General features: G+C 43.3%; 1 protein-coding gene across 5 annotated transcripts in view; it reads left to right on the forward strand.

The window, feature by feature from the left end:
- Positions 1-14,719, forward strand: part of TANC1 (tetratricopeptide repeat, ankyrin repeat and coiled-coil containing 1) — a 230,501-nt gene that overhangs the window by 130,401 nt on the left and 85,381 nt on the right. For all 5 annotated transcript variants that reach the window (XR_013828769.1, XM_079924582.1, XM_079924583.1 and 2 more), the window contains one exon: positions 8,613-8,717. Coding sequence is in view for 4 of the 5 variants with exons in the window: in XM_079924582.1 (XP_079780708.1) it covers positions 8,613-8,717 (105 nt within the window). In the remaining variant the exon portion in view is untranslated. The remainder of the gene's footprint in view (positions 1-8,612; positions 8,718-14,719) is intronic.

The following is a 14,719-nucleotide window of genomic DNA, read 5'->3' on the forward strand; positions in this document are numbered from 1 at the left end:
CTGTGAGGGCCTGCTAGATTTTCATCTGCCTGGGTCATACGTGGGCCAGGGTGCTTCTGTGATATTTCTAGTCTATCCTCTTTCCTCAAATACCATGAATTCACCGCTGAAAAGAGATTTCCAGCAACCATAATACTAAATAACAAGTCAGTAATTTAACCTGTGTGAAATTCCATTGCTAACCTCCAGGGTGCTAATTAGCGAGACCGTGGTGCTGGTTGCTGATAAGGATGGCTAGCTGACCAACTTGGACTTGTGGTGGCCTTAGCTGTTGTGTGTGGCCTTCTGATTAAAGGCTAGTTAACTATTTCAGGAGCCTGTAGTCCAGATTAAGACAAGTAAGTGCCCTCAGGCAGGAGATTAAAGGCAACGGACAGACACACATTTCTATTGCACTGTTTATGTTGAAGTGTTTTGAAATAAAATTCAGACGATGTGATAAAGACTCTTGTCCCCTCAACTGAGAGCTTCAGGGAAGTGCCGTCACATCTTGTTGTCACCCTGTGCCTGGCACGCAGTGGATGTGCAACAGATACTTGTTGAGTAAATAAATAAGGTGAATGAATGCACTTCTGTGCTGTAATACATGAAAACTTAGATAAAGTATAGGAACAGCATGGCAGACAGAGTGCATTGGGAGAAGGTGGAAACATTGCTCAGGGTACTTCGAACTGAGAATTTATTGTATTCATGGTGCTGTAAACATGCACACTGCAAGCTGAGACTTGCAAAACTTTGCCGACATTTATTTTAACGATGCTTTATTGAAAGGGGGATGGCTCCGTTTTGATAGACTATTTTCCTACTAGATTTAAGTGCCTTAATGGCAGTGCACGTTTACATCGCACAGTGCCTGTGCGTCGCATGAGTAAATAAAGGCTGTCCACCCTTCTCAGTGCACTCTTACAAAAAATAAGGTATTCAAAATAAGAAAAAGGAGGCTTAATGAGAGTAATGTCAGGTAACTTTCGTATTTCGTTACCCATTTTTTCCCTCTTGCCTTCTGCTGTTTTTCTTCCCTAGAATTAACAGTCTGAATTTCCCCAGACCTCACCTGTCTTTGGGTAATGAGGTTACAGGAGTTATAACTCAGATTACACTGACTTGTTGCCCACCTCTCTTCACACAAGGTCCCAGGCCCTTGTAAGCGTGTTTCTGGAAGTTTTGGGAAGCTCCCCAGGGGCACGTCATGTGTTCACGACCAGGGATGCTCTGGCCGCTGGGGCAGCTGGTGCTTCTCTCCCGGAGCCCTGCCCCGCATCAGCTCCCAGTACCCAGGTGTCATTCCCTGGAGCTGAGTCCGTTCAAGTAGCATTCCGGAGTTTTATTTACAGCCTCTCTGCTGCTTCTTGAAGGAGAAATCCAAGTGATGGATGACACACTGTGCTTGAAATTGCCCTCCTCTTGGGCCGAGGCTTTCTGACTGAGTCAGTTCATCATTTGGCTTCTTCTTCCTCAAAGTGAATCTTCCCAAGAGGCTCTCACCCGCCATAGATAGGCTTGTGGGCAGTCCTGGCAGTTCACCTGCCCAGCCTCACCACGGCGTGGGACAAAGTGGTCAGAGGCAAGGCCAGGTTCCCTCCATCCCATAAACTTAGGCTAAGTCTTCCCCTTTCTCAGTCCCAAAGTGCATGTCTCTCGCTCCCCCCACAATGCTTGCTTTTGGGTGTAGGGGAGAGAGAAGGGCCAGACTTTGGAAGCTCTGTGCAGGTATTGTGCTCTTTAAAAATCCAAGACTGTGATCTGATAGTTTACCACAGTTTACCATTTCTTACTGACTATTTAATGACGTCTGCCCTAGTGATAAAGGTACCCCTGCCCTCCCCGCACCCCCCCAAAGGAATCCTCTTCCTCATCCTTTTTATTTTTCTCATCTTGTTGTGAACATTTCCCAGTGTGAGATGAAAACTCAGACCAGATACAATCAACAGGAACCTTTACTGTGAAAGTTCAAGATGGTTAAAAAAAAAAAAAAAAAAAACTCTAAAATGATTGATAACACAGGAGGGTCACTTTTCATAGTCTTCGGATGTCGTGAAAAATGTAACATCTGCTTTAAATGCAGTAAGTAGCCTCAGGTGTTCTGTGTCCCAAATTTTGCTTTCACATATATATATATATATATATATATATATATATATATATATATATATATAAATAATTATTTTTAACTGAAACACTCAGAAATGAAAAGTAACCCCTGCCCTTCTCTCTCTCTCACTGCCTAGAGATAAAGCCCAGTTTGGTTTATTTCTGCCATTCCTTTTAAAAAAAATATTCCTTATATGGTCGTTTCTAAGCAGCAAAATAGTCAGCTGTGTGATTAAAATGTCAAAAGGAGTAGGAAAGCTGGCCACTGGGAAAAGTGTATTTGGAGATTTACATAAAGGCAGGAAAGGCACCAGGGAGAAGACTGAGCTCCAGGCTGTAGACCGATTTGATTGATGGAGATTGCCCCTCCCCCACCTCCAGCTGACACAAGCCCTTCTGTGCAGTGCAAGGAGCTTGCAGGAGCTCTTCTGTGCCGGCTGCCTACTGGGTACCTCTGTAACCTCTTTGGGGGCACACTGTATGTTTCTCTTCATCTTGAGAGCCCTTTATCTTTAAATTTGAGAGCCCCCTTCCCCTGTGTCACAGAGTAGAGAATGGTGGGCAGAAGAGGTGGGGAATCGGGATGAAGAAAGGGATCCAGAGTATGAACTGGGTGTAATTTATGGTCAAGAACAATCCCCGTTTATCTTAAACCTTGTAAACTGGGCAAGTTGGTGCCCCATCCACGGCCCTAGACCCTGCTCAGACCCTGCCAGAAGGGTGGCCTTCCTTAGAGGTCCCGCCTGTGGTGACCTGTGCTTTGCATACTTGATACGTTTGCTACCAAAGTATGGCCCATGGTCCTGACTATACCTGGTAAGTATATCAAAATCTGCATCTTGACAAGACCCCCATGGCATCCTTATGCCCAGTTAAGCTTGAAAAGTGCTTTATACCAGTGTCTTGGGTCCCCAGGAGTGACTGGGTGGCAAGGCCGGTGGGACAAGGAAGCACATTGGCTACTGGATGAGCCCGTTTTCAAGCTAATACCTGACAGTCTTGTTTTTAAGAGCCTCTTGCCTTAAACAGTTAGGAGCCCGCATATCATGCTTTCTGGGTAATTATTACTGTAGTATTGGATTCTGGTTAATTGGGGGGGATTAACCTGAGGGCGCTTGGTTTACATAAAGAGGAGAAGTTATTTTAGGTAGTTTATGCTTGGGAATGTTGAGCATTTCATTGTAAACGAAAAGCTGTGTGTAGAAAGGTGCTGGGCAGTAGTTTCCCCTGAGTAAGGGGGGTGTTAGGGGGATGGACTTTTCAGTTTTGATCTCTGTTGATAAAGAATTTGGCCACTTCATTTAGAAGGAGTTTTTCATTTCAGTGGCATAGAACTCAGTGTCCTTGTGGTTTAATAGACGGCATTTTAGTGTAAGATCAGTGATTACAATGGGTCTTAAGTGGTGTGGCCTCGGTCGTCTGTCCTGCGGTCAGTCTGGTCAGCTGATCACCTCACTAGACCCTGAAGGCCCTTGTTATAGTGCCCCCTATGTAGTAGAAACGGTAGCTCTTCTCTTTCTGGAGGGTGTACCTCCTATAACCCTGATTCCTCAGGGTTTCTCTTTTAACCTGTTATTGTTGTTTTCTTTTAGGGTAGGGTCTTTCCTTGAGTGTCTGATAATTTTAGTTTGTAAGTAAGTACAAGGTACTACAAAGCTGATTGAAAGGTAGGGTTGGTGTGCGTGTGTGTGTGTGTGTGTGTGTGTGTGTGTGTGTGTGTGTGTGTGTGTGTGTGTGTGTGTGTGTGTGTGTGTGTAGGGCAGGCTTTATGGTAGCGTGAATGGTCAGGGATCCACCATTTCTTTGAGGGCTTGTCCCCAACTGTTTCTCGTCCCAGGGAGGAATCCTCTAATCTATTCCTGCTTGGTGTGCAAGCTTGCTGTCAGCATTTTCACAGCTGGGGCAGGGAGTGTGGAGAGATGCATCTGGGGCCACATGGAGAATTTTTCTTAAGCCCAGTGTTTTAGTGTAGCACTCAAGAGTTTAGCTGTTGAATCTCCACGGTGTTGGAATTCAGCCTTTCCAGGGGAAAAGCTCTGCTTCCAGGATGAAGGAGGGAATGAATGCTTCCTGGTTTGAGAAGGGGTTCTATGGGTCTTACTCTCCCTTCAATAGATTTCCAACCCATGGTCCTGCGTTCAGCCCTGCCGCGCCCCTGCCTTCAGAGGTGTCTGCTGTCTGGGAGGCTGAGCCCTTCCTCCCCCGACCCCCAGCCCTAACCTCTTCTGCTGTGTTTCATCCATGCTCCTCGGCAGTCTGTTTCCACTTTCAGAAGTTTGGTTTCTTGCCTGTGGCTGTCTTCTTTTCCCACTGGTCTCTCTTAAATCCCTTTACTGCAGCTTTAATGGTGTTTTGAAAGGGAGTGAGGGCAAATGAGTGTTCATCTGCTGTGTTTAATGGAAAGCGCCCAGAGTCTCTAACGAGCGATTGAGGGGGAAAGAAGAAAACCTCTGTAGTTATAAATTTATCTGGTTTTATAGCATTTGAGGTTCAGCTGTTTGTGAAAAGCAATTTAAATAAAAGGATCATGTTGGAGAGCAGTGGTTTATATTCACTTCATAATATTTCAACTCTTAGTAAAAGGGGAGATCAGAGACAAGTGAGTATGAATAAAAGATTTGCTGAATGTATAGCCAAGACCTGTGGATTTGGTGTTGGAAGGTTCCACTGCCCTGGCCTTTTCTAGGATTGCCTATTTGATCTAGATTTCCTAGTTGGATAAGTGCTGAATGGTGATTCAGTACGTGGGCTTCAAACCTGCACAGACCACGAAACCATTTGAATTCCTGCTTTGCCATGTGTGGGCCATGAGCACATTGTTCCACTGATTTGAGCCTCAGCTTCCTGACCTAAAAATGGGGGAAATACTGCTTCTCTCCCTAAGTTATTAGGATCGAATGAATTAATATATATAAGTGCTTAGCCTTGTGTGGTCACTGAATACAGTTGTATTTACTTTGTTACATTCTAGGTCTCCTTTTGTGTCCAGCCTCACAGGTCGCTATGCCAGGCACTGTGCCAAGTGTGGGAACCTGAGAGACCTGCCCTCTGCTTTCAGGGTTTTCCCCTTAGAGCTGAACTCTCCCTCATTCATCGTTTAGCTCTGGGATGTACTGAGGTCCAAACTGGAGAGGGAGGGAGATTGTATTTGAACCTAGGTCTGCCCAGGTCTAGAGGCTCTGCTCTTTGTTTTTTAAAGTTAATTTTTATTGGAGTATAGTTGTATACAACATTGTATAGTTACAATGTTGTGTTAGTTTCTGCTGTATGTGCAGCAAAGTGAATCAGTTATACATACACATATATCCACTCTTTCTTAGATTCTTTTCCCATATGGGTCATTACAGAGTGCTGAGTAGAGTTCCCTGTGCTATACTGTAGGTTCTTATCAGTTGTCTGTTTTATGTATAGTAGTGTGTATATGTCAATCCCAATCTCCCAATTTATCCCTCGCCCCCTTACCTCTTGCTAACCATAAGTTTGTTTTCTACATCTGTGACTCTGTTTCTGTTTTGTAAGTAAGTTCATTTGTACCATTTTTTAGATTCTACATATAAGCGATATTGTGGTATTTGTCTTTTTCTGTCTGACTTACTTCCCTCAGTATGACAATCTCTAGGTCCATCCATGTGGACCATGTAATGCATGGCATCCATGTAATGCAAATGGCATTAGTTTGTTCTTTTTTATGGCTGAGTAATATTCCATTGTATGTATGTAACACATCTTCTTTATCCATTCTAGAGGCTCTGCTCTTAACACCATCTCCTTAGTGTTGAGTATTTCTTACAGTGAGGGGTTGGCCTCTGAGTAGAACACAGTTACAGACAAACAGATGGGCATAGATGCTTTCTGAAGGCTCTGGGTGACGTTGAGGTTCACATTCTAACCATTCCTAACAACAGCTGTACATCCATGTGAAATAGCCCACATTTGAAGAGAGTGCTTATTGTTAGAGAACATCTTTGGAAGGATGTGTGGTGTAGGTAGATTGGCTGGAAGTAGATCTATTTAGATTGGTTATTACTATACCCTGAGGAGTTAAGGTGAACAGAATCTTACAGGTACTTCATGAGTGGTGCATGGTTGCTGCTTGGGGCAATGTGAATCATTGGACGATAATAATAAAAGGCTTTAGCTCCCTTGAGTTCTTTAAATGGAGGAGAGCAGATGATGCGAAAAAGGTGCCCTTGATCTCTTTTACCATAGGGAGTAGGTTGGGAACCAAGAGTGTGGAACGGTTCTCGTATTTGTCCATTTCTGCCTGCCCTGTTCAGGCTCTTCTTCCAAGTTGCTGTCTCCTTCACAGCAAATATCTTTGTTTCCCTTCACCCCCCAGTCTTTCCCTTCATGCATATTTATATATGGATAAGTGTGTATTTTTGATGAAATCTGAATTGTATTTTGTGTACTGTTGTATAGCTTACATTTTCCACTTAATTTTCCTTCTCTGCACGCCCCCCCCGCCAAACCATTCCACTTTAACCTTTAAAAACATTCCCTTTCTGACAGGGTTAAATCAATTATGAAGACAGCCATATGGTTAAATACTACATTAACCATTTTAGAACCATGATTTCTGAAGTCTGAAATAATACCCCTATCTGTCAAGCTCTATAAGCTTCTTTGATAATGCAGCCTATTTTCAGATGTGGTACGTTATAACTGCCTGGGAATTACTAGAGTGTTTTTATAGTGTAGATGCTTTTGCAGTAAACCTTTAGGTGGCAGCACTTTCACCGTAAACCACATTCTGAATAGAATTTCTCAGATGCATAACATGTTTGACACAGAAGCATAATCAGAAGCCACCTGACTTACCCCTTCAGTGTGCAGTGGTGGAGCTGAGGACCTGGGAGGGGCAGGGCTGTGGCTCAGGGTTGAGCAGGAGGGAGATCTGTGAACCACTGTCTGGCACTCTTCTTCCACCCTTTCTCTTACTGATGTGAAATGTTGCCTGTCTCTGTGGCATTGTTAAAATCACACTTTAAGTATAAGACAACCAAGGAAAATAAGAGTCAAGTGGATGATTCTGGACCAAAATGTAATGAGATGTTTGAAAGGACCAGACAGAATAGGCAGTCTTCTTTTTTTTTTCTCTAAGCAGCTTTATTTAGGTATGATTCACATACCATACAGTTCACTCATTTGAAGTGTACACTACAGCAGTTTTTAGTATATTCACAAGTTTTTGCAACCATCACCACAACCTAATTTTAGACCATTTTTATCACCGCAGCCCCCTTAGCCATCATCACCCCACAAGCCCGCACATCCTCCAGTCCCTGGCGACCATTCATACTTGTTTCCATAAATTTGCCTGTTCTGGACGTTCCATATGAATGGAGTCATATAACATGTGGTCTTTGGGGACTGGCTCCTTTTACTTAATTTTTTACTTTATTTTTTTTTGGCTGCAACGCGTGGCACGTGGGATCTCAGTTCCCTCCTGACCAGGGATCGAACCCGCGTCCCCTGCATTGGAAGCACGGAGTCTTAGCTACCGGACCGCCGGGGAAGTCCCTGGCTTCTTTTACTTATCAAAATATTTTCAGGCTTTGTCCATGTTGTAGCATGAATAAGTACTTCATTTCTTTTTATTGCCCAGTAATGTTACATTGTATGAATATATCACATTTTGTTGTCAGTTGATGGACGTTTGGCTGTTATGAATAACGCTGCTACGAGCATTCATGTACAGATTTTTGTCTGAACATACATTTACATAGAAGTGGATTTGTTGGGCCGTATGATAACTCTGTTTGTGTAAACTTCTGGGGAACCACCCAGCTGTTTTCCAAAGCGGCTGCGTGTGTGCATTGCCACCAGCAATGTGTGAGGGTTCCATTCGTTGTAATTCAGAATTCCAGATCTTCTGATGATAAGTTGGGGATGAAGGGGAGGTGAGAGAGACGATTCTCAGGCGCTCTTGTGTCCCCGAATCGTATGCCGGACTGCCTGTTCTGCCTTTCCGAAGGTAGCTGTGTCAGCTACCAAGGAACCAGCCGGCTTCCCTGCCCCACACAATTGCTTTGCGTCACCAGGCTGATAAAATGCCTGCGGTCTGTGGCCACGCAGAGCATATTGATGTTATAGCCCGGCTGTTTGTAATCCTTGCCTCCTGACTTTGGAGATACCAGCAACCTGATCGTCTTGGTCCCAGTTAGAGAAAAATTCCAAATAAAAAACCCTTTGCCATGAGCCATCCAGGTCTGGACATGTCAAAATCACTTACGTGACATACACCAAAGACGGCTGTAGAGACTGCACAGCAAAAGAGCAGCTTTTGTTTTTGTCAGAGTTTATATTCTCCAAGCTGAGCTTACAGCCCTTTCTTTGGCAGCCCAGACTGGCCGTTCCTACATCTGTACTGAAATGACTGTGTGTGTGTTCAAGGGAGGGGAAGGGGCCGGCTCTTCCTTTAGGCCTATCTGGGTCCTGGTGAGGACACACACTGTACATTCTGAAGCTTTGTTTGCAGCTGGAAAAAATTAGCCACACTCAGATCTTTCTCACTGCAGGTCCCGTCAGGAAGCCCAAGTATGTGGAAAGCCCCAGAGTGCCTGGAGATACAGTCATAATCCCGTTCCGAGACGTGCCCAAGCCAACAGAGCCCAGTGAAAATGGTAAGAATATGTTTTCAATGATTTTCCCCCCTAAAGATTTTACACCATGACACTCCACTTCTGAATGAAAACTTGAGTGCCTCTTGCAGGAATGCTTTGCTAAACTGAATGTATCTGGGAGGTGGTTTTCCTTGGGCAGTTACAGAGATCTGTTTAGTTAATGTGAATTCTTGGGATTATGTACACAGTGTAGGAATAGTTGAGTGGGTGCATATGCATTGCTTACAGGTGGAGACTTAACTTCCTGTCAGTTTTGACCTTCCTGGTTTGGGGGGGACATGAAAAGCCAGCCAGTAGACTGCTTCCAAGATTTTGTTCTGTTTTGTTTTTTAGTGCTCCATCGTTTTAGAATATTCAACAGCAGGCTTTGGCTGAAAAGCTGAAACCGTAGCTAGACAAAGCTTATAATAACTAGCTTTCTTAAAAGCATTTGGTAGCTTTTGAAAGCTGCTTATTTTTTTTTTTAAACATCAAAAGTTTTTCTTCAGAGAATGTTGAAGTAGAGGCAAAAAAAAATATCCAAATTGATTGGAACTTTTCATGAAGCCACTTTATATTTTGCTTTTTTCCCTATATCTGGAAATACGTGTAACAGACGGTACATACTCTAACATTTCGTAGAGGTATTAATAGTTCTTTATTTTTTTTAATCGATTCCAGAATGTACCTGTTTGTTTCTTTCTCTGGGGTGGGGGGTTGTGTCCACAACTCACAACTCTAAGGTCTTTAATTTACGTGTTTTGAACTTACATCCTGTTTTCCTGCAGAAACACATGGTTAAGAATCCTGGCATATGTAGAGAAGCCTGTTGTACCCCCAGTATGGACACAGGTTTATGTAGTAATGCTGAAAGAGAAAACTCACCCATATTTCCACCTTGGAAGACCTGGCACCCTCCTCTCCCTAATTGTGGGTGGAGAGGGGTATAGCTTCTTTATGTTCTACCACTGTATGTGCATTTCATGTTTCTGCTGAGGCATAGGAGGGAGTGGGTACGAAGTGTAGGGCATGGTAGGAACGTGGAGTGGGGTGGCAGTGGTGGTGGTGAAAATAAAGCTAAAAATGAGCCGAGTGTGAGGGGTTGGCAGGAGATGAAAATCAAGAAGAGGAGTTTGGGGTGGGTGGGGGTCGAGATGGGACCAGGAGCTGAGCATTCTGGGCAGGGAAGAGATGCTGTTGCCTGCATCTTGGCATGAGAAAGGCCACCCTTTTTCCTTCTGTCCAGGCACCCAGCCGTTTGGTTTAGGTAAGAGGTTCCCACTAGGATTTGTGCTGAGGAGGGGCAGGGCACCAGGTGTGTGGTGGTGCAGAGGGGCGAGGGTCCACAGTGCTGTCTGATCAGGATAGCCGGAAACCCTGCAGACATGAGGACCCTCCTGGTTGTGAATTCACGTGTGCAAGGTGTCTGTGGGTCAATCTTCTCGCTCATTTCTATTCTGGGTGTCAAAAAGAAAGTGAAAACCTGTTCCTCTGAAGTGAGAATCAATAATCTGAATTTCCTGAGCTGTCTGCCCATTTCAGAATAAGCCTGCCCCCCCTTACCCTCATCCCCACCTGCCTTTGGAGTCCTGGTTGGTTACGCCCCTGCCATTTGGCTGGTGTGAACTCCATTATGTGACGCCTTCCTCGGTGGCCAAGAGTCCTGTTGACATCCTGTCTAGAGTTTAGGGCTCCCCCTGGGGTAAGAATGAGGACAAATTTGGGATTTTTATTGGGCAAAGAAAAGAGGTTATAAAATCGTTCCCGCTGTGAACTTTTCTGCCCTTGCCCAAGGCAGAATTGGCTTTCTTAGGGGAGGAGGTATCCTTACGCTTGGCTGCCAGCTGAGCTCAATTCAAGCAGAGTGATTGATATTGTTGGTGTAGCCTGCAGTCTGCTTACAGAGGGGCTTACTCTCGAGACCCTAACTCCTGGATTCAGCATCGTCAGTCTCCATGGGGACTGAAATTATGACATACCCGGGCTGCGAATACACACCAGGAGTTTCCAGAAGTTTCACCTAGAATTAAGAAGCAGGATACATTTCCCCTTTTTTGGGCGTCGGGAAAGGGGCGTAGTTCACGCTTGCGGGCACATGGTCTTTTGTGGCTAGCCAGGAAGCCGGTGGAAGCCCCAGGAGAGTTATCTGTTGGTTGATGAAGAGGTGGTTGCCTAACAAAATTTAACTTGATGATTAGTAAACGATGGTGTGTTTTGTAATCCCCGTGGAATCCTTTACATTTCAACGGGGTTAATTAAGTTTGCCATATTAAAGTACAAATTTTATGTCCAGGTCACTGAATCTAAAGGCGAGGCTGGAGCAAACTAAAACTAATTGAGTTTGAGTATTAGCCCAAGCACGTACAGATGCATGCATGATGGACTAAATCCTAATTTCTAGGGTTTCATAGTAGCAGCATTACTTAAGTTTTAATTTAAAATTTGGGCTTATACTTTCCATATTTCCTTTGGGCATTTTGAAAAAGTCTCTAAGACACTTTTCTGGATTCTGTCAATAATAGCATTTCAGTAATCCCCAGACCAACAAACTATTGACGACAGCCCCTCATGAAATGCTTTTGAAATTTCCCATAGACTCGTGAAATATCAAGTTATTCCTAGATGTTTGAAATACCCTTTCCAGACTAAGCTGCCTCACTTTATGGTCGGTTGCTCCATAAATTCTTGACTCTTAGCTCTCTGAAATTTAAATCAAAGTAAAACAAAACCAATGAGCACTTTGAATTTATCCATTAACTTATAAGCAGTTGTATTTATGTGTAATCTGCTTATTTTAGCCATCTGGGTAGTGGGATATATGATATGGGCAGATGAACATTTTTATTATAAGCAAAGAACCTGTTTATTAAAGTTTACATTAACCTGGAAACATCTTTATGGAAAGAGATTCTACTTTATTCAGTATTTTAAAATATTTTGGAAAAACAGCACTGTCTACTCTGACAAAAAGAGTGACTTAGTGAGGTCCTCAAACAAAATACAATCCCCTTTTTCCTGTCAAATGATCCTAATAAGCTATGTGTCATATAGAGTAAGTTCTTCACAAATAAGCTTCCTATTGCTAAACCAACATATTGTTTAAGGGGAAAATGTCACCCACAAAACAATACCTCTGCCTTAAGGGAAAATAGAAAACTAGCTAAATTAGGGAGGGTTATTAGATTATAATAGGATTCACAGCTATGTTTCTTGGAATTAGGGGCAACTATAATCCATTTAGGTTTGCTTCAATCTATCGTTAGCTACTTGAGCAAGCTTTGATGGGGAGGGGTGAGAAAGTTTTAGTCTTATGACTCATTGCTTGGTGAAGTCTTAAAATACGACGAAACGTTTTTTTTCTAGCGGTGTGGTTAGCAAGTAAAAACAACACTTATGAAACAGCAGAATAATTAAATGCAGGACTATCTTACTGGGAGGAGTGAATCTTTTTTAGATATATGTTTAAGTACACATTGATGCCTTATGCTTTTGATCACTATTTTAAACATTCAAAAAGATGTAGAGAATGAAACAGGTATAAAGAATATGGTACCTGTCTACCCACTACTCAGTTTAAGAAATAAAACGTGACTGTGTTTCCTCCTGATCACATTTCTCTTCCTTTCCCGAGAGGTAACCTTGCTCCTGCTCATTTAATTTTCAGCTTCTTAGCATGGTGATGCAGCACTTGACCGATGGTTGGATAAGGTTTTAGTTAGATGGAGGTACAGAAGGGGGACATCCCTGGTATGTGTGTAGTGGAGGAGAGACTAGAGGTAGAGTAGCCATTGGTTCTGCATTCCCTTGAATAAATATTAAATTCTTATGCTGTGGAAAGTACTGTGTTGGATGCTATTTGAGATGGGTTATCAAGCATAAGTCCTTTTTTCTTAGAGCCTTAGAGTCTGGTCAGGGATTAAAGACCTATATATACAGAGTAACTATAGTACAGGGGTGGGGGAGTAGTGTTGACTAATCCAAGCTGGGTGACCAGTCGGGTGCAGATGGAGGTGCTGTGCCGGGAAAGACTTGCTTGGAGTACTATGCCTTGATTCACTTGTTGGCGAAGTATAGGATGGAGTGGGGCAGGAAAGGGACTAGAGTCAGGGAGAATGGTTAGAAAATGATTTCAGTAGTTAAGTGAGAGAATAAGATCTCAAATTAGAACAGCGGCCTCCCTGGGGGCGCAGTGGTTGAGAGTCCGCCTGCCGATGCAGGGGACACGGGTTCGTGCCCCGGTCCGGGAAGATCCCACATGCCGCGGAGCGGCTGGGCCCGTGAGCCATGCCGCCTAGCCTGCGCGTCTGGAGCCTGTGCTCTGTAACGGGAGAGGCCACAGCAGTGAGAGGCCCGGGTACCGCAAAAAAAAAAAAAAAAAAAAAAATTAGAACAGGATCAGGAAAAAAGTGATACAGGAAGATTCCTGAGGAATTGCAAGGATCTGGAAGCCGTAAGAGACAAAGATGATGACATCAGGGTTTTGAGACTACATTAACCAGACACTAGGAGAGAGGGACCTGTGCATTTTGGTTTGAGTTCAGTTTCAGGCATGTTGAGTTTGAGGTCTGGGCACATCTAGGCAAAAGTGTCCAATGAACAGTTGGAAAAATCAAACTGGGGCTTAAGAAAGAGCTCAGGAGGTAAATTGAGCAGCCTTTTACTTAGAGGGAACGTGATGAGGTTAGGTGCATTACACTAGGGAAAAGGTCATTGAGAGAAGAGACCTGAAAGCCTTTGGTATTTTATTTTTGAACTGTGAATAAGGTGGAAGAAGCACCAGCAAAAGGGTAGAAGAACCCGCAAGACCACACAGTATCCATGGGTTTCCCCTCTGAGTGTCTGATGTGACAGTTGCCACTTTCTTCCTTGCAGAGCAGAGTATCTGCCAAGGTCAGAAATTTACAGGAAAATCAAAAGAGGAGATGGGGCATGAAAAGAGAGTTACTGTGCCTAATAGGGCTGTTTTAGGAGGCTTGTGACGGTGAATGAGTTTAAGTTGTAGGTATGTGATAAGGAAATGGAATTGGTGAGGTTATCTTTTCCGCCTAAGAAGCTGAGCAAGTAAGGGAAGATGAGAGGTCAGTTAGTAGGGTGGAGGGAGTCTGCGACTAGGGTTTTATTTATTATTTTTATGAGAAGGGAGAATTTAGTACAATTGAAGACTTAAAGGTTCTACAGGAGTGGGACATGGACTTCTAGGCATCCCTAAGACCCTTGCAGAGGGTTTGTGAAGTCACAGCTCTTTGCACAATAACACTAAGATATTTCCATTTCTTTTGCATTGACAGTTGCAGTGATGGTGCAAGGGCAATTGTTGGTAAGACTTCCGATGCCTTAATATATGTTAAAGTAGGGGCTCCTGCTAGTCTAGGGCTACATGTGGTATTTTTTTTTTTTTACCAACACCCACTTGCAGCAGAAATAATAATTCACTGAAAAATGTCCTTGATGAAGCCCTAAAAATAATGAATTTTAAGTCTTGACCCTTGAATACCCATCTTTTTAATATTCTGTGTGATGAAATGGGAAGTCCGCAGAAAGCAACGTCCACTGTGTGCTGAAGTATGATGGTTGTCTCAAGGAAAAGCCCCTGTGTAATTGTTTGAATTGCAAGCTGAACTAGCCTTTCTTTAAAAAACAAAAAAAAGAACATCATTTTTACTTGAAAGTACAACTGACAAATCAGGGTTATTCAGAATTGGGTATTTGACATGTTTCCTTGAAAAGGAACAAAATGAACACCTCACTTCAATTAAAAAAACAAACAAAAAATCCTGGCAGGCATTAGTTGCCAATGATACAATTTGACCTTTCGAATGAAAATTAGGTTTTGGGGAATTTGCATCTGTCACAAAAAGCTTGATGGCTTCCCAAGACTTTTCTATTGAGATCTGTGGTGATGTTAATGAATGTGATATTTTGGTGTTGTATAATAAAGTGTGTCAACACTTGCAAGATCTGCAAAACCAGTATTTTCCAAATGACCCAGTGCATGATGTTACAAAATCTTGCATGGGTAAAAT

The sequence above is a fragment of the Stenella coeruleoalba genome, assembly GCF_951394435.1.
Source record: "Stenella coeruleoalba genome assembly, chromosome: 6".
Lineage (NCBI taxonomy): Eukaryota > Metazoa > Chordata > Mammalia > Artiodactyla > Delphinidae > Stenella > Stenella coeruleoalba.